Below are 20,752 nucleotides of genomic sequence, written 5' to 3'. Positions count from 1 at the left end.
ATATGTAATAAACTCCCAAAAAAAGTATATATTATCAACTTGTAACTTATGATACTTAAGAGCTTCAAAATGGAAATGGATTTTAATACTACTCTCATCAAGAGCCAAAATAGGGTTTTTTAATTAAGATAATAATCATATCAAGATAACACTTCTTTAATATATTCATATAAATTGATAGTTTTTTATAGTTGCACTTTATAGCACTTCCTCAATTGTGCTAACATAGCAACATACCCAAGGAGTTTGAGCTTAATACCGATAGATCTAGAGTTTGAGCTTAATACAGATAGAACTGGGCCGTGACATATTGTGTTTACTTAAAACATGACCTAAATCTTGGAGAAACCAAGCCTGCTTTTTCTCCGGTTCTTGAAGATGGTTCTATGTTGAAGCGAAAAGGTCGCGTTGCGAGGCGGGTCCAATACTAGTAAATACAACGACAAGGCCTTCTTGTAGAAACATGATGTCCGGCAAAAGTGTCCACTTCTCACCCAGTCCGGACACAGGTTCACCTCTAATTCGAACTTGTGTTTTCCCGCTTCACTGTACCCGCTCTCCCTGCCTGCTTCTCTCCAGTTGAACCCTAAACCTAAACCCTAGGAATTGCAGAGGAACACTAGCCTTCACCAAATGCACATCAAGGAGATCTCGCTAGAGGGCTTCAAGTCGTACGCGACGCGGACGGTGGTGCCGGGCTTCGACCCCTTCTTCAACGCCATAACGGGACTTAATGGATCCGGCAAGTCCAACATCCTGGACTCCATCTGCTTCGTGCTCGGCATCACCAACCTGCAGCAGGTCCGGGCCAGCAACCTGCAGGAGCTCGTGTACAAGCAGGGGCAAGCCGGGATCACTAAGGCCACCGTCTCCATTGTCTTCGACAACTCCGAAAGAAGCCGCAGCCCCATTGGCTACGAAGAATGTAGTGAGATCACCGTCACTCGCCAGGTATGCCCTCATCCTTTTGCTCTTTTTCTCTCTCATTAGCTTTATCTGATGGAGAAGATTTTCGCCCCGCGCCCCCCAACACACACACACACACACACACACACACACACACACACACATCCATGTAACATTTGTTCTCAACCGTCGAACATATTTCCTCTCTATTTCTCTCTAAGCCTTTGAACAAGTTCATAGTTTGGTCTATGGCTGTCCTCACGCGCGCGCGCACACAAAATATTTGTCACATTTCCATTTTGTTCATTGTTTCTCTGGCTTTTCCGGTTGCAGCTAGCGCCTCTCATCCTGCATTGTTGATGCTTGTAACAGGTTGTACATGTTTTCTCTCAATTTGCTCATTGTTTTTCTCACATTGCTTTCCAACAGGATTATTTGCAATTCTTTCAAATGAAAATCAGTTGCGGTTCTTTTCTTCAGAAAATCTCATACCAATCTTGCTTTCAGTCCTTCCTGGCCATGTATAATTTCCTCTCAGCTTCCTAATTGTTTTGCGGTTACGACAATAATAAGCGTGATAATATGTTAGCACTAGCCACGTAAGGTCCTGGAGTTGGGGGTGGGGTGACCCCTCCCCCTCACTCCACAAAAGGGTCAAAAAAAAGGTGTGTTCCTCCTTGCAAAATAAAAGGTCTTGCAGTAGTAAAGCAACCGTAGGGCAGCCTGATGGCCGGTGATGGTTCTCTAGTTCAAACTGAACACTGTATACTGGTTCTTTTCATTGTTTCATGTACATCATCCCATCCTGCCTGTCTCCATCTGCTCATGGCTTTAAATCTCGTTTAATATGGCTTTAGTTTTCCTCATTTTACCAATAATTTTGTCAAATCATTAGTAACCACTTTGCCATTGCCTTTCTGGATACACCTTTCTCTCCTCGATATACTCATTTTTTTTGAGGTTTGAAGTTGTCTTTGCTCTCATACAGTTTAATGTAATGAGCATCAGCGCATGGCTGGCTCTATATACTACCATCCTCATATTCTGGGATATACTCTACAGTCGTCTGATTTTGATTCTCTATCTGTACTGCATTTGATTGCAAAATCCATAATGATTGTTTTCATATGGCAGATTGTTGTGGGAGGAAGGAACAAATACCTCATCAATGGCCATCTTGCACAGCCAACTCGAGTTCAGAACCTCTTCCATTCTGTACAACTCAACGTGAACAATCCTCACTTCCTCATCATGCAAGGGCGTATAACAAAGGTTTTGAACATGAAACCACCAGAGATACTCTCAATGCTTGAAGAGGCAGCAGGAACAAGAATGTATGAGATGAAAAAAGATGCGGCGCTCAAGACTCTTCAGAAAAAACAGACCAAAGTGGATGAAATCGATAACGTGCTCAGCCAAGAGATTCTTCCAGCTCTTGAGAAGCTCAGAAAAGAGCGGGCTCAGTACATGCATTGGGTGAATGGCAATGCAGAGCTTGATAGGCTCAAGCGCTTCTGCATTGCCTTTGAGTTTTACGAAGCAGACAAAGTAAAAGATGCTGCTCTGAATGACGTTGAGCAACTGAGATGTAAGATTGCAGAAGTACACGAGAATGTCAAGCAGTTGGACAATGAACTTGCAGAGAGGGAGGAGAATATATTGGAGCTCACCTTGGAGAAAGAAAAGAGGATGGGTAGTGACATAAAAGACTTGTCAGACAAAGTGGACAAACTTTCCAATGCAATGGTGAAGGAGACATCCGTGTATTCCAATCAGAAAGACACCCTAAAGACAGAGAAAGCTGCTATTGTCAAGGTGAGTTTCATGGTAGATGATGCATTAGATGAAGCCAATCTCAATAATGACAGCCCTAATCCAACCTTTTTTGGTCTCTTTGGCATTAAAGCTTGGCAAGAACATCAAGGACTTGGAGGTTTCTTTTGAGGAAAAAGGTGCAGCAATTCACAAATTGAATGAGGATGCATCTGGATTGAAGGGGAAAGTGGAGACATTGACAGCATCACTAGCCGAGCTTGAGAAAGAGTATCAGGTATGCTTCATTGATATCCTGCCAAGAGTATGCATCTTTAATACAGAAAAAAGATGATCAAGATGATCTTGTTCAGCAGATAGCAGAATAACAGAAACTTTGATGTTTTTCATGTGGCCCAGGGTGTGCAAGCTGGGAAGAGTGGAGGTAATGAGGAGAAAAGTCTTGCTGATCAGCTTGGTGAATCAAAAGCTGCTGTTGGAAAAGCAAGCACAGAAGCCAAGCAGGCAAAAGCAAAGATTCAGCATTGGGGAAAGGAATTGAAAGAGAAAAAGCAGCAGCTTGCATCAAAAAAGCAAGAAGCAAATGCACTGGAAAAAGAGCTACAGTCGAAGAGGTTGGATATTGAAAAGATCAAGAGTGATTTAAACACTCTTCCACTTGAGGACGGACATTTAGAATCTTTAGAAAAGGTAAACCTTGCGGATGGCAATGGCAATGTTGGTAGTCGATGCACGTTGCACATGTAGTCTTGAATATGAAGTTGAATGTGTTATCCCTCCCTTTGAACAGAGAGAGAGAGAGAGAGAGAGAGAGAGAGAGAGCGCTGTTTTAATGTCGTAGGAACAATCCCAAGAGACCTAAATAGATCTGTCCGACAGGAGTGAGATTCGAACACGACGTGTTGAATAACAACTCCATGAGCTAACCAATCTACCACACATTGGGTGATAGAAAGGTTAGCCCATTTTGTTTATTTACTCACACACCCAGTGAAGAACGCTGTTTTAATGTCGTAGGAACAATCCCAAGAGACCTAAATAGATCTATCCGACAGGAGTGAAATTTGAACACAAGACGTGTTGAATAACGAGAGAGAGAGAGAGAGAGAGAGAGAGAGAGAGAGAGAGAGAGAGATGCATGCAATTTATACTCCCTTTAAATTACTAATGAATCTTTCAATTCGCTAATCAAATTACACTTTGGTTTTGATCAGAATCAAAAAGAAGAGTCAGAAGCAATCCTTAAATTGAAGACTGAAGTAAGTGAAATTGCGGCTCAGCTAGGGAACATACATTTCCAGTACAGTGATCCTGTGAAAAATTTTGATCGTTCCAAGGTGAAAGGTGTGGTGGCGCGGCTGTTACATGTCAAAGACATCTCGGCTGTAACTGCTCTTGAGGTTTGTGACATCAGATTTTTTCCAAGTGCTAGAGAACTTTTGAATGCAGCATTTCACAGTCAGCGATGCCCAGGACTAGTGCTACGTGAAATCATTTTTCCCAGTGCCTTTGTAGCTTGTGCTTCATCTATGCGTCCTTGGTGTTTTGCAAAGCTGCGATCTACCAAAAAAGTTGATTTTGACAGGTAGCTGCTGGAGGAAAGCTCTACAACGTTGTTGTTGATTCTGAACAAACCGGAAAGCTGCTGCTTGAGAAAGGCGCTCTGAGACGGAGAATCACTATCATTCCTCTAAATAAGATCCAAAGCAACTCCATTCCATCAAGAGTGCAAGAGACAGCTTCCAAACTGGTTAGTTTGATCATGCTTTACATGTTGCAAGCTTTCATTTTTGTGTACAGTCACCTTACCTGTACTTACAGCGAGCGTATCTAATGGTGCACCACAGTAGCTGAAGGGGAAAGAGGCCAAAGATCTTGATAGATTTTATTTCCTCTTCTGCAGGTTGGACGTGGAAATGCAAGGCCAGCCCTTTCACTTATTGGATATGATGATGAATTGAAGGTGAGCCCCTCTTATATGGTACATAATTTATTTGTTTAGAAACAAAAGTTTATACCTATTCCAGACGCAAAAGAGTTATGGCATATGAATAATGTCTATCTCTGTCTTTCTAGCTTCCAGGCGCTTCAGTTTTTCCCTTTATTTTTCATCGTTATGACTTCATTACATTTATGGTGCAGGCAGCCATGTCTTATGTCTTTGGTAGCACATTTGTTTGCAGTGATACAAATGCAGCAAGACAGGTTGGATACTTATCAAAGCTGAAGTCTTCATTGTAGAGCTGCTCAAAACACACCATCGTGCAATACGTTTCAATATATTTGCAGAATATTTGGAAGTTCTTCAACACCATGTGTTTGCTTCGTAGGTTACATTTCATAAAGACATCAAGACTCCCAGTGTCTCTTTAGAAGGAGACATTTTTGATCCTAGGGGATTGCTCACTGGTGGATCTCGAAAGTAAGGATAAAGCCACAATTTTCCTTAGTTTCATCAGACTACTGTGTTTGTAAAAAGACAGCCATGGTTTGTTATTCCTGCACAGGGAAGTTGAGCTTCTGTTTTGTTATGCATCTTCTGTGTTTCTCTTCAAGCTAGACATTGCGAGTCAATGGCATTGACTGACAGTGCTCCATGTGCTTTCAAACAAGTTGAAGTGCTGGCATGACTGTGTCTATAGGGGAAGTGGTGAACTCCTTAAGCAGCTTTATCAGCTGTCAGTGGCGGAGTCAGAGTTGGCTAACCATCAAGATAACCTGTCAAGAATTGAAGCTGAGGTACTAAAATCTAACTATGAACCCACTATCAATCCCATCTGCTTTTGCCAGCTATGCCTGGATAAGGTGTGATATTATTGTCTTGTGGTTTCTGATTTATTCCTGATTTGGTCTGAATCACTATATTCCTGTTAGAGTTATTACTGTTCTAAGAACAGGTGTAGAGTAGATTCATGTATCATTCTTATATTGTCTTGTAGCTTCTGATTTATTCCTGATTTGGTCTGATACACTATATTCCTGTTATGAGTTATTACTGTTCTAGGAACAGGTGTAGAGTAGATTCATATATCATTGTTAAATGAGGAATTCCGTGCAGATTGCCAGTTTGCTTCCCATCCAAAAAAAGTATGACCATCTTAAGTCCCAGCTAGAGTTGAAATCTTTCGACTTGGTTCTTTTTGAAGAGAGAGCCAAGGAATGTGAGCATCACAAGGTCAGCATGTTATCACTACACTTGTCCCGTTTTGAGATACAATCATCATGTTTTAAACTTTGAAGCATACAGTGGTAAAATCAAAGCATGCTCATACCCCCTAATCGGATACACCATTTTGCTTGGATATGAGTTATAGTGTGCACATTAAGATTAAAGTGTTGGATGCTAACAATGAAGAGTGCTGGAGGTGTAGCTGAGTGAAGCAGTATCCCAACTCGAAGCAGATCTCGAGGCCTCTGTAACAGAGGCTAAAGTGAAAGAAGAGCTTCACAAGTCTTGCTCTGAGCGAGTAGCCACTCTAGAACAAGCAATAAAAGATCATGGCAGGGACCGTGAGAGTAGGCTTACAGCTCTAGAAAGCCAGATCAAATCAATCAAGCAACAGCTTTCAGTATCGGCCAAAGAGTTGAAGGTAAGGGTTTGACAAACCATTGTTCTATTAGTGCAGAAATTGTATGGTGAGCAGTACCCATTTAAATCCATGGCTGCAGGGATTTGATGGAGAAAAAGAGAGATTGATAATGGAAAAAGAGGCATTATCTCAGGAAAAGATTTCTTTAGAAGCTCTACTCTCTTCTAGCCAGGCACAGATAAAGACTTTTGAAGAGGCTTTAGAGAAGATTGCTTTGCAGGTATGACTTTCCTATTTATTGAGATTGTGAAGAAGAAGCCGAGTTCACTTTACATATTGATTGAATGATTTGTGTTTGTTGATGTGAATGGTAAAAGGTGGATGCAATCAAACAAGAACACAGCAGAGCAGAGGAGGAGCTTCGGCAAAGCCGTGCCAAGATCAAAGAGTGTGATGGCCATATCAGCTCTTTAGTTAAGGCTCAGAATAAGCTCCAACAGAAACGAGCTGACTGCCAAGTTGAAATAAGGAAGATGGAGAATGAGGTCAGTGATAAGCGTAGCACATCAGTATCATGTCTACTAACAGAGATGAAAAAATTGTCCTGCCGCTGTGTATCATGGGTACTAACATAAAGAAATGATGGCAGGCTAAGAGGATGGAGTCTGAACAGATGGAATGTGCAAGATTGGTGGAAAAGCTGCTTGAGAAGCACAAATGGATTGCTACTGAGAAGCAGTTATTTGGAAAGCAGGGCACAGATTATAGCTTTGCATCACGTGATCCACAAGCAGCAAGAGCCGAACTTGATGCTAAACAATCGGAGCAAAGCAAGTAAGAATCTCCTGTGACATTTTATTTTCATGTTCTCTTTGCATCTTGATGATTGACAAACATATTGGGCTTTCCAGCCTTGAGAAACGAGTCAACAAGAAAGTCATCACCATGTTTGAGAAGGCCGAAGACGAGTATAACGATCTTATTTCCAAGAAACGCATTATCGAGGTACTTCCTCCTGCGCTGGACATATTACTCCTTGTGTTTGTGAAGCTTAATAGTCAGCTAAATGTGGGTTTAACTGACAAAACTCTATGAGACTGGTCCAAGAAATGCGTTATTGACATGCTCCCTCGTGACTTGACTCCTTGCTCCGCCTGCATAATAACTCTACCCAGACTGGTCTTAATCAAATCTCTTCATCGAAGTATGCTGTTTGCTGATGAGATTCTTACTACTGGCCTGAGCAGAACGACAAGTCAAAGATACACAAGGTCATATATGAGCTTGATGAGAAGAAAAAGGAGACACTGAAGGTTACTTGGCAGAAGGTCAACAAGTGAGTACTCTCTCAATCTGTGTTTTCTGCAAGAGGTTAACCTTATGGATATAATGAAAGCTCTAAAGTTTGATATTTTGTGTCTATCTGTTAGGGACTTTGGTTCTATATTCTCCACACTTCTGCCGGGGACTATGGCTAAGCTTGTACCTCCTGAAGGAGGCGATTTCATGGATGGGCTAGAGGTTCGTGTTGCATTCGGCAGTGTGTGGAAACAATCCCTGTCAGAGTTGAGTGGAGGCCAGCGATCTTTGCTTGCACTCTCTCTCATCCTGGCTCTGCTGCTCTTCAAGCCGGCTCCACTTTATATTCTTGACGAGGTATGGTAATGTTCGCAAGTGTTCTTCCCTACAGAGTAGGGAACTACTTGAGAAGGGGACCTCTGAGTCATTTTCTTATCCCTTGATTGCAGGTAGATGCGGCGCTAGATCTTAGCCATACCCAGAACATTGGTCGCATGATCAAAGCACACTTTCCTCACTCACAGGTGATGGCTCCGTAGTTTTGTGTATTTAAGGCCAAGTGATTTCGATGACCTAATGTCTTAAGGGCTGACCCATATGACTGCCTATTCTTTTGGCCCATGAGCAGTTCATCGTGGTCTCATTGAAAGAAGGCATGTTCAACAATGCAAATGTGATATTTAGAACCAAGTTTGTGGATGGCGTCTCCACTGTCACAAGAACGGTCCCTGGTACGAAGCAGCAAGCAAAGAAATCTGGTGCCACCCCTGAGAGGTGAATACCATACATGGGTCAATGTGCTTAATGGCAATGTGGTGAACGTGTAATACTATGGATGCCTTTTCTTGCATCTCCAAGGCTGTTTGAACTTCTTCTTGATTTCTGGCAGGAGAGCACCTTTCAAGGAGAATATGGTTAAGTAACAAGGCAGCAATTCTACCAAAGTGGGAAATTTATGCAGGCAACAGTTGTGCCTTCCAACATCTTGCTGGAGGTTGGCCTACCCTTGCTGACCCCAACGTCTTGTTGTGGACGGCTGTACCCAGACAATCTCGGTGACAATCCCGCGGTTGCTCTCTAACAGTGCAGCAGATGGGCAAAGGGTTTCTATTTTTTTTTGTATGTGGACTCTTGTATAGGGATTTTGTAGCTTACATCTCCTTCAATTGGTAAATACAGAAAACAAAACCCAAAAATGGTAACCGGAATTGTTAGCTTTTACATCCTGACACATTCACAAGTAGACAATTAATGAGTAGTTAACTGAACACTTTTGTATCACCGTGATAGTGCCAAGATAGACCATTGATGAAAAAGTTAATATCCAAAAGCTTGTACATCACAATGTAAGTCGAATCGCTGAACTAAACTTTACTGGGGATAGCTAATCTTATTGTAAGGATTTAAATGACAAGCCAATTTTATGGAATTGCTGGACCTTATTGTAAGAAAGTCAGAAACTCTTGCAAGTAACTAGTGCCAATAATAACCTTGAAAAGAAATGTGACATTAATATGCTGTTTATTTTATAGTTGGCAGGCAGGCGATAAGGAATGAGACGTCGCTGAAATTTTTGTTGATACAAAGGAACATAGAATTCTCGGGGATTATTATTGACGAGAAGATTACAGGCGTGCTATGATTCCTGCACCTCGTGCAATTGTTGCAGTGAGCTGCCCTGGGCCTTCTACTTATGGAGTGAGTGGTTGATACGGTGGAAAGATATGTACCAAAGTGCTCATGGAAAAACTTCTTGATGTAGGAGAATTTAGATTGCTAAGAGTTTTGATATGACCATGATCCCATGATCTTTACTCGAATCACTAGCCTTTATTACGTAGGTAAGGTTAGTTTTAAAAATTCTCGAGAAAGCATCCCAGCTATCTACAATTTTGTGGCTCGTTTTTATACTAATCCTTATTGTGTGGAGGTAAGCATTCATGATTGACCATCAACCATCCTCACACTATCTATCACAGGTCTTAAAGACGCTTATTAGGTTACAATTTTGTGGCTCGTTTTTATACTTAAAATGTATAATCCTTATTGTGTGGAGGTAAGCATTCATGATTGACCATCAACCATCCTCACACTATCTATCACAGGTCTTAAAGACGCTTATTAGGTTATACCAATGGATACATTGATCTAAATTGTGAGCCCTTTTTTGGGCATGATAAAGTAAACTCGGACAAGTAAACTATGTTGGATAAAGTTAACTCGGATAACTAAACTACACTATGGGATGAGAGTGGATTTGGGTTTGGGACTTAAGAAAAATTTGGAGCAAGATGTTATGTGTGCAAAAAAGGATACCTTCAGTTTTCAATGGGAACATCTTACCACTACACTATACCTTCAAGCAAGGGAACCATGTGCTTTCCAGCTTTTATTACTTGGTGATGCATTGTCATAGTATACTTGTCCGAATTAAGATTCGTGCATGCAATCTTCAGTGCATGGTTGTTGTGGATCTCATTTGACAAGGGTCTTTAAAAGCCCATAGTCTATAGTGGTGTGGATCAACCATTTGATAATTGTAACATTTAGATTAACAATAATGGAAGTGGCATTAATTTGTAATTTCATAATTCAAGTATATATTGCTTCTTTAGAACCAAATTAGTATTATGTTGTCTACTTATAAAACCAATGGGGTGAAAAATTTTAGTAAACCTAGAAGAGAATATTGTTATGATCGTTTACATATCTTTCTTGAGATCAGATCCCTCTTTAAAAATAAAAATAAATTGTACTTCAAACAATATGTAACTATATTTAGTAGTCTACGAAAGTTATAAAGAGCTTCATATCTTTGGATTGTTCCCATACTTTAATCTACTACTTAGACTTCTTGTTTGTACTGAGGAAGTTTGTAAGCTCTAGCCTATCACTTTGCCTCTTACTTCAACTCTTTTTTACTTTTTTCGCTTGTCCTCATTCTTTTGGTATAATTAGTTCTCTTTTTTTTTTCTTTTCATTTTAGGATTTGTTATCATTTTCTTAGCATCCTAAAATTGGTTATCATTCCCTTAGAATCATTTTGTAAGCGTATACATTCACAACTTTTTGTAGGTGTATTAATTAAATGCCATTGACATGGCATTTAATTAATACAACCTTAGTACATTAGGTGCCCCCCTCCTCCTCCTCCTCTCTCTCCCTCCCTCTACTCATAGAATGAGCCTTTTATAGAGAATTGTGAGACCTTAAATATGAAGGATGCGGGTGAATGCAAATGCAAATAAAAAGGGCAAGGAAGATGTAATGTCGTTCATCTTATTCACAACATTCATACCACCAGTGATGCACACGACTACATATCAATTCTATAGCATCTAAAACATGTATTAATTCCTTTTGAAATACCAGTTTCTAGAGATCCAAATATCCCATAGATAAATATATCTAACAAGGTTGAACACTAGGTCAATTGACCCCTTTGGTTTTGCCAGTCTTCCCATCAACCGATCCCCCCAAGAGCCCCTTAACCCTATGCTAACAAATACCCACTTATCTATTCTGCTCCATAGTCCTCTGATAGTAGCAAGGCATCCCTAGAAGGCATGTCTACAATCCTCAACTGCTCATCCACATCTAGGACAAACCCTCAATTGACCCCTTTGGTTTTGCCAGTCTTCCCATCAACCAATCCCCCCAAATACCCACTTATCTATTCTGCTCCATAGTTCTCTGATAGCAAGGCATCCCTAGAAAGCATGTCTACAATCCTCAGCTGCTCATCCACATCTAGGACAAACCCTTGAGGTAAAGTTTCTATGCACCAATTTGTATCCAAGAAGAAGAGCCCACATACATACTCTCCACAAAAAAGTCTGAGCTTTTAAAGGAATATCCATATCCCACAACAATTTCTGCCTCTTCTTCTAAGTGCCTATACTTCACCTTACCCTCCAGATTCTATTGCAATACTTCATATTCATCTCTCTTACTCATCTCCTCATACAAACACTTGGTGGTCACCCTCACCAGCTTGGCCTTATTAATCCAAGTCCAATTCTTCAACCAACATGCCTCATTGAAGGTTGTAGAGAACTAATCCTTCCTCGCCTCCTCCAAGGTTTGTCTTGCCACATGCAAGTCCCTCTGATGTATCCCAAACTCATCCCTTATCTGTCCCAACTCTTTCCACCCTAATTGAGATCTATCCCAATAGTCTCCAATCAATCGCAACCTCTTATTATTCAATCTCGTAGCTATTCTTACATCTAGCTGAGCTAAAAGGGGGGATAAATTTATCTAACCACCATATCCCTAAACTAAACAAACAATTCCTTGGTGAACCTTATACATCCTTCCCACTTCATCAAGCCCATCACCTCCTTCTAGTTAAGACAAAGGAATTTCTAAAATGGGGAGCTCTGAATTCTCAATGGAGCATGTGAGAATAGCTTTGCTTTCCAATCCAATCCAATCCTTTCCACTTCTCCTTGCATTGAATATTGGATTCCTCTATGACCTCTCTTACCATTCTGGTCCAAATTTCCTCTTGCAAAATAAACATTTAAGTAAGCTATTTGCCACCCTGGCTTTGGCATGAGTGGGCAAGTGCAAAATTCCCAATTCTCTGAAGTCTTTGGGTAAACTAACTTTCTCCCAAGCAAGCTACGCTAGATATCTGCTGCCATCCTTTCTACTTTTCTAAATAAATTTCCTAACTAGAGCCATAATCCTTTCTAGTGACATATTTTTTGAAAGCAATTATTGGACATAGAAACATGACATATGCATCAAGATTGAGTTAACAATAGCCATCCTATCATGGAAAGACACCCTAATTTTTTCCTATTTCTTAATCTTGTCCAGAAACCTCTCAATTACCTAGTTAGCTACATCTTTACTGGTCACCCCCCCACTCCAAGAGGAACCCCCAAATGCCTAAACAATTTGTCCCTTATCACCTAACACCCCCACCTTTCCATGCCAAAAGTATTATCTTCAGACAAGCTAATAATTCTTGATTTATGAAAGTTATATTTGGACCCAAAAGCATGAGCAAACACTTGTACCATTTGTAGGGCATGTCGTACATGATCATTATCCCCCTTCCAGAATAGTAATGAGTCATTTGCAAAACACTGCACCCCCAATTGCTCTTCATTTCTCAGTCTCAAACTTGTCAATAGACCTTTCTCACATGCATCTTCTAGAGCCACTATTAAAGGATGTGATGCAATGGCAAATCTCAAACCCCCTTACTAGTCTTCCATTCAATAGCAGCTTAGATTGAGCCCCTATAGTGAGAGTGTAAATGACTGTGGTCATTACTTCTCCATAGTTCTAGCTAGGAAGAACCAGTGCACCCTATCGCAATCTTTCTCCAAATTTAATTGAAGAAGAACACAATTCTGTCTTGTTCATTGAGCCACTTCTTTGCCCATCAAAGTAGCAAAAATGTTATCATATATAGACCTGCCTTTTATGGTCTCTAATGGCTAATCTTGTGACAAGCTACCTGTTTGGGTATTAACTTCACAATCCCCTCTTTCAAGTCTTTATCCATCCTACCTGTGGAAAATGCCTCCTTGCATGTAACCCACACCAAATCTTTTAAGGATGACCAGAAAGCAATGAAAAAATCTGCTCTGTCAAACCATCCCACCTTGGGGACTTTTCCTTCCCCTGCTTCTGTGTAGGGCTATCCAACATTCTTCCAACTCCACATCTCTATCCAACCACTTAGCTCTGTCAAAATCCACCCCCTTATTGATCATATCTAGCATGACCCCCTCTGCTTAGAACCTCCTTTTTGAGAGCTATCTTTCTAACTCAAGGTAGCTCCTAGAAACTCAACCCATTTTTGAGCTATCTATTTGAGATCTCCAATCTCCTGACCCCTCTCATCCCTAATCTATCCCATCACCTCCTTGTCACCTTTCTCTTTAGCCAATCTGAACAAGTACCTAGCAATCTATCCTATCACCTCCTTATCACCTTTCTCTTTAGCCAATCTGAACAAGTACCTAGCAAGTTTCTTCCTATTATTGAAATCTCTCCACCTATCCCCCCTTTTCCCTTCCCTGGTGAATCTATCATCTTCTTTCCCCAAGTGAGCACATGACACCAAGCATATTGACATCAACTTCAAAAAAACCTCCCCTCTGCCTCTTCCCTTGCAGTTTCTCCATTAACTCACTCAATTCCCTCCTTGCTTGCCTTTTCTCTCTTGTCCTCAGTTTCCCTACCCTCCTGATAGTTTCTTGCATTTCATTTGCAAACCCTCTTCTAGGATCCAACCTCACTACCCCTACATCTCAACCTTCTAATTTCCTCTTCGGTAAGATACATAAACATATCTTCCTTTAGTAATAACAGGTTATTCCCTCTTAGTTTCTTGGTAGGAAATTGACTGAGGTCATCTTCCCCCCATTTAGCCACATGCCATCCCCATTTTAGTGGCATGTGATCAGATAGAGCTGAGCAAGAGTCCTCTTTAGTGTAAAAGTATGGGGCACCCAAGTGGCTTGTTGGTTGAAGAAGACTCGATCAATTCTTGATGAAGACCAAGAATATTACAAGCTGAAGTAAGTGTGCCCAGGTTCAAATCCCCACACCCCCAACTCTCTTCCATCAACAAGACCTAGCTTACCTAAGTATTTCCCAATTCCTCTTCTCTTGTCCCATCAACACAGTGCTTCCACCACACCTATCCACCTGCTTCTCCACCATTTTAAAATCTCCCATAATAATGCAAGGACATTGAATATCTAACCATGTAATTCAATCTCACATCTCTCGTCTTGCCTTATGATTATGAGCACCCACACCTTCTCCCCTTCCACTTGAATTTATATCACCAAAATTCTACCATTAGGGTGATTGGATATGATACTAGGCTTTAGTTCCTTCCTGACTATAGTCATGACCCCACTAATCTTAATTTAGTCCCCCCATACATAACCATCCAGTCTTTGTATCTATCCTTCCTTATGCACTTCAACCCAAAAAGGTTATGTTCCTGCACTGCCCCATCACTGAAAGCCCCCATCCATTCACACTAATCTCCATAATGCTGCATTCTTCCTTCTGTCTCTCATTTCCTTCACATTCTAGGTACACCCCCTCACCTCACTCATTCTATTTATTCCAGGGTAGTAGCAAGTGCCATGTCCACCCATGTCCATCACTTCCTCCACTGTTAAACCTCCCCCAGGGTCCTTAATCCCCATCTGAATGGCTCTCCAAGCAGTTTCCACTTGCTAGTTGAATCTACCCATAGATGAGGTTTCACTATCCTCCACACCTAAAGGACTAAATGGATTAGAGTAAAGAGAAACCCCATACCCTCCTTGGATCTACCATTGGCTAATAAGTCCTTCTCATCTCATTTTTCCTTGCCTCGCCTTTTATTTGTCTAAAGCTACAACCCCCTTTTTCTCTATCCCTCACTATAGTCCAACTTCTAGATAAAGAAGCAAGCCAAACCTTGAGGTAAGAAGGAATTTTATGGTTTTTGTTAATATTCTCAAATGATTTCACTTCTCAACCCCTCTCAAGCTTGAGAAGTTTCTAATTAGTTGTTTGCAATGTAAATAAAGCTTTCCCTAAGAATTTTAATGATTAATCACAAAAAAGTTAATCTTTATGCTTATTTAGAATGCTTTTTATGTATATATCTCTCTCTCTCCCAAAAGAATAGTCATTCCTATGGCTAATTCTTTAGAAAAAGAATGCTTCTCATTGACAAATTCTTATTTTAAAACCAAACTCTAAGCTTGTTAAGCTAGAGGATAAGAAAATTATATTTTTAATGCTTTTATGTTAACAAAATAATGGTAAATTCTTTAGATTATTTATAAGTAGCTAAAAAACTACTTTAATTGATTCTAAATGTGAAAGAGATAATCCTATCATTTTGGGAAAAGAGGAATAGCTTAATCTAGAAGATTAATCATAATTAAGTTTATGATTATGATTAAATTTATGTTTTAATTCCATAATTTGGATTTAAGTTTAAGAATAGGTCTTATATCATAATTGTATTGCAATGTCTTATTCTTTTTTAGAAAAATTAAAAATGATCAGTAATAGCAGTGAAGCTATGGTAAATTTTTTAGAAAATAATACATATCTTATTTTTATGCATAATGTTAAAAGAGGACTTCGTACCATATTCTAGGATTGGACATCCTATGCTAAAAGAATGATTTTCATCATATTCATGGGAAACAAAATTTTAGTGTTTATGCATAAATAATTTAATTAAAGAAAAGAGAAATTTTTGGTAATTTTATTTTTATGCAAAAAGAGGAATTCCCATGATAATGGAGATCCATGTAATTAAATGGAAAAAGAGAAATTTTTGGTATATTAAAATAATGGATATTTTTATTTAGATCAAGGAAGAATTTTTGATAAATTTATTTTATGTATGAGAAATTTTTAAATGATAAAAGAGGAATTCCCATGACATTTGGAATTCAATCATTTAAATGGTAAAAGTGGAATTCTTGGCATATTTGAAATAATGGTTATTTTTATTTTAATTAAAGAAAAGAGAAATTTTAGATAAATGTATTTTAAGATAAAAGAAGGATTCCCATGACATTTGGAATTCAATCATTTAAATACAAAAAGAGAAATTTTAAGCATATTAAAAAAATTGGATATTTGTATTTAATTAAAAGAAGAATTTTTGTAGAGAAAGATTTAAATTAAATATTAGTGACAAAAGAGAAAATTTCACCATAATTTCACCTAGGGAATCAGGGTTGATAATTAAATTGGTAGAAAGAATATCTTTAGATATTTTATGTGGATAAATCACCAATTTGATATTTACCCAAAATTAGATTAAATGGAAGAAGAGTATTTATTCTCATATAAAACCATTTCTTAATCTATTATGATTAGGAAGGAATGAAATTCATAAAGTTGGAATTTTCTTACGGTTAGAAGTTCAGTAGATGTTTATCTGAAGAAAAACCTTGGAATCAAAGTTAGAAGTAAACCGAATAATTTTGGTTAGACGAGTGTGAGAGGGGTGACCAGTAAACTACTTGCCCATCTCTTGATCTGAATCAAGCAAAAAATTTGTGACCAATTCCAGTTCCTAATACAAAGACTAGACTATCGTTAAATTAGCATAGTTTTCCCTTGACCGAAATCACCCAAAATCTAGTTGGAAATTCAGTTAAATGATGGGTAGATTACCCTAATGAGAGATCAATGACTCTCATTAAGAAAATATGGATTAAGGAAAAAGGGTTTTGTGGAACCAATCTCAAACCGGAAATTCTATTTGCATAGAACCTCTGTTTTCTTTGAAAGGACTGTTTTACGCTAGAATGTTGGAGGAAGCATTTGGTATGTGTTTAACTAAGAAGAGACTCGTTGTTTTGCAACAGCTGGCGTGCGGAGTCGTTGAGGGACGTCACTCGCCACCAGCAAAGCCTGCCGAGGTGTTGACCAGCCTCGGTATGGTTAAAATGGTGCGCTTTTCGGTACGATGGGCAAGGATCGACGAAGCGGTCCCTGAGTGAAGTGCTAGGACACACACCTAAGTAGGATCCTAGAGGGCTCGCGGCAGTTGCTTGGACTCCCATGCGTACGTCGAGGAAGATTTGGATGAACTGAAAAGAATGACTTTTGTGAATCGAATTTTGATATTGGATCTCGTTGGTTGACCAACTGGTCTTCAACGTCTAGATGATATATTTTGTAATATAATGGACTCAATATTTTGGAGGATTATGATCAGTAATACTATGATTTTCATTGAAAGATTATTTTAAAGACAGCCGAATCTGTATAATGGTAATTTCATATTGGGTGTGTAAGTGGTATGCCTACCTTAAATTTTGTTTGAAGCGCCGGCTAGGGGGCTTGAGAACTCTTTTCCTTGGTACCCGGGTAAAACATAACCAAATTTTTATAAAGAAATCCCACCAATATAGTGGTTGGGTGGTTGGCTAACCCATGGGCCGGTTGAGGCTGGATCGGGGGATTCTTGCGATACAAATAAGTTACGATTAGTTACGTTAGTTAGATTAAGTCCTAGGAAGAAGCTTGTTCTGTGGGAGGGAATTAGCGGTTGTGCCTTGTTAAAGGAGGAAAAAAGCGGTGATTCTATGGACCAAGTGCAAGTCTTTTCTTTGATCTGACCATGTGACTTTCGGGTTTGATCAGATCAGTTTGGATAGTTAAGACTTTGACTCGTTAGATCAATTCTCCCGTTAGATGATTTTTCTTGTGGAATCGCCTGTGCCTTCTGGGCGGAGGGAAGTTTTTCGGGTTCGATTTCGGAGGAACCGCCGGGCTAGTCTCTTGTCCGGATATCCGTGGGCGAGGCCCTGAGTGTGGATCCCTGCCCCGCGTGAGAGGCTGACACTGCTTTTGCCATTGCCCTCGGAGGGGGCATTGCGAAGGGGGGCGGGGGTCTCACAGTAGGTATCAAAGCTTTGTTGAAAGCTTATAAGAAAAAATGAATTCTTATTAGAAATTTATAGTAAAAACTCAAAAAGAGCATTTATGTATTGTATTTTCATCCTTAAGCTTCATTAATGAAGATTTTTAATCAAAGAATTTGGTTTTATAGATTGAAGTTCCACATCCGGTGTTCCCTATCTCACCCAGTCACAAGACATGACTGCTTTCGCCTTCGAGCATCTCATCTCTTCTGCTATACAACTCGAACGAGCCGAGCACTCGCACAGGCCATTTCGAGGATTTATATTTCCTAGACCCAGCGGAGAGACGGTAGCACAAGTGGTTTGCAGGGCAGTATGTCCACGCCTCTTGTTGCGACCAGCGCATGATGCCGAGGCAAAATATCTCATTGGCCATGATTCTGACGAGGCTAAAAGTGATACATGGTGTTATTTTATATCACCCTACGCCTCGAGATTTCAGACTTTCCAGCCATATCTACAGACTTGTTAGTCGCTTTATTCCTATAAGGAGAAGATAGTAGCTCCCTTGGCAGTAAGGGAACATTTGTATCGGGGCATGTCTATAGCCCAGTATTGCCGTCTTATACGTCTCTTGAGGAGGTTTTGACTTTCTAGAGACAAGATGCTCTATGTACATATTGTAGCCTTTATATAAATAAAGAAATATTTTGTGAAAAAATTCCCTTTTGTATAAGTGATTGTTTATTGACGAATTGATGAAGCAAAATCTGTTAGACATATGTCATAGATCTCCAATAAGATCGTTTATCCTATTTAAGAAATTATTTTCCGAACCTCTTAAGTCTTAAGATCTTGCTGAAGAAATAAAAATAAAAATTTTAATAATGTATCATTTTTGGTAAAATCATGAGGCGAGGAATTCGTGGTCGTTAGGCAGACCCTCTCACTGATGAAGAAGAGCTTGACCCCGACATTCGCAAGGCTCTTCACAGAACTCAGCTCTAGGACCCTTCAAAGGTGAAGGGGAGAACTTGGGCGAGGCTATGGAGAAGTGGGTCGAGGCAATGGAGGAATATTTTGATGTCACCGGATATAACGAGAGGAGCAAAATGGCTCTCGGTAGGCTGAAAATTGTGGAAACAGCCAGGGTGGCATGGAGAAACCATTGCGACACCAACCATCTGGATAGGAATACCCAGTCCTTGAATGATCTTAAAGCCTATCTAAGGAAGATATTTTGTCCCCCCAAATTTTTAGAAACCAAGATGAATGAATTCTTAGAGCTAAACCAGGGGAGCAAAACCATTGAAGAATATCATTAGGTATTTGCTCTTCTCCTCAAGTACTCACCACCGCTAGACGAAGAGCAACTGATGGCCAGGTTTATTCGGGGAATGAACGAACCTTTAGACACCCTGGTCAAGAATGCCAAGCCAGTTTCTATGGCTGAAGCTGTAAGAATGGAAGGACTTCGCTAAAGCCTTCATCGTTAAAGTCCCGCTAAAGCCAGCTCCCTCATCCTTCAAGAGATTCCAGACACCGAGAAGTTCTTCCAACCTTTCGCCTCCAAAGAGACACCAAGTTCCCAACCAGAATCTGGAGTCAGGAAGTTTCAGGAATGAAGGAAGACCTTTCCCTCGAAGTTATTTCTCAGGAACTCCGGCTCTTTCAAGAATCTTGAGGGAAGAGCTTCGAAGTGAGAACAGGTGCGGATGTCAGGGGTTTGGGCACCAGCTCAAGGATTGCCCATCTCCTTCTGTGGGCCAAGGAAGCCAAGGTCCTAGAATTCAGAGACAGACTCCTTCGTATCACTCCAATCAAGGTCCCCCGCGCCAAAATCAAGGCAACCCTAGAAGAGTGCCAGCTCAGCCTGCAGCCTCCATGCAAAGCAGTCTCCGAACTCCCTCCCAGAATTGGGGAAACCAAAGAGAGAGAGTTCCATCTCAGACTGCAGCAACTAGAGCCATCACTATAGCTGAGGAGGTGGAGGAAGAAAAAGGATATATCTATGCCGCAATAGAGCATCAGGGGAATAACTGTCAATTTTCAGTCCTCTAGACTCCAGCAGAGTACCAGGGTAAGCAATTCAAGCTTTTGATTGATTCAGGCAGTAGTCATTCTTTTATTCCCAGGATGTCTGCGTAAGTTAGTCCTAAATCAAAAATCAGGGAAACCTATACAAGTGAAATTGGCCAGTGGAAAGATTCTTTTCACACACCTTGAGACAGACCTTATTCACTTTAGTCTAGATGGGAACGTAACAGAGTGCCAGTTCAGAGTCCTACCCTTGGGAGTTTATGATGGAATCCTTGGAATGGATTGGGTCCATAAGAATCAGGATGACATTCATTGTCACAATGGAACCATCTCTTTCCTTGACATTCACGGGAATAAATTTCAAGGAACTGGAATTTTCGGATCCCCAGTGCTGCAATTAGTCAAGGCTTCTAAATTGTTAAAAGGGCTCAGAAAGAGGCAAGCTGTTTATGTCGTTAAGATGAATCCGATAGACATAAAATGCAAGGCTAAAGAGCCAGAGTGGTTAAGTGAGTATGCAGATGTGTTCCTTGAAGAGCTAACTGAGATGCCTCCGTCTCGCAAAGTAGATCATGAGATCGAGTTAACCCCCGGAGCTCAGCGTTCACAAAGATAGATCTCAAATCCGGGTACTACCAGATCCAGAATTAAGGAACAGGACATCCCGGAGACAGCATTCAATAGTCACTATGGGCATTATGAGTTCACAGTCATGCCGTTTGGATTGACTAATGCCCCGATGACGTTTAATCATCTTATGCAGGATATTCTCAGGGAATACTTGGATAATTTTGTTCTTGTCTTCTTTGATGATATCTTGGTATACTCAAAGAA

At 40.2% G+C, this 20,752-nt stretch overlaps 1 protein-coding gene across 1 annotated transcript; it reads left to right on the top strand.

Moving 5' to 3' along the window:
* The first annotated feature begins 455 nt into the window (after nucleotides 1-455).
* On the top strand, nucleotides 456-8,941 carry LOC147623830 (structural maintenance of chromosomes protein 2-1-like). The gene is made up of 21 exons (XM_086820462.1): nucleotides 456-951; nucleotides 2,041-2,721; nucleotides 2,813-2,956; nucleotides 3,079-3,369; nucleotides 3,894-4,079; nucleotides 4,265-4,429; nucleotides 4,583-4,642; nucleotides 4,822-4,884; nucleotides 5,010-5,101; nucleotides 5,322-5,418; nucleotides 5,738-5,854; nucleotides 6,051-6,269; nucleotides 6,349-6,489; nucleotides 6,587-6,754; nucleotides 6,859-7,043; nucleotides 7,121-7,214; nucleotides 7,457-7,545; nucleotides 7,640-7,865; nucleotides 7,958-8,032; nucleotides 8,137-8,282; nucleotides 8,398-8,941. The coding sequence occupies exons 1-21, from the start codon at nucleotides 634-636 to the stop codon at nucleotides 8,429-8,431; spliced, it is 3,591 nt and encodes a 1,196-aa protein (XP_086676588.1). The 5' UTR covers nucleotides 456-633; the 3' UTR covers nucleotides 8,432-8,941.
* Nucleotides 8,942-20,752: the final 11,811 nt, after the last annotated feature.

Source organism: Cibotium barometz, chromosome 26 (genome assembly GCF_041138505.1).
Source record: "Cibotium barometz isolate CiBa-2024 chromosome 26, ASM4113850v1, whole genome shotgun sequence".
Classification (NCBI taxonomy): Eukaryota; Viridiplantae; Streptophyta; class Polypodiopsida; order Cyatheales; family Cibotiaceae; genus Cibotium; species Cibotium barometz.
Note: the sequence above shows the minus strand (reverse complement) of the source record. Positions and strands in the feature narration are given on the sequence as shown.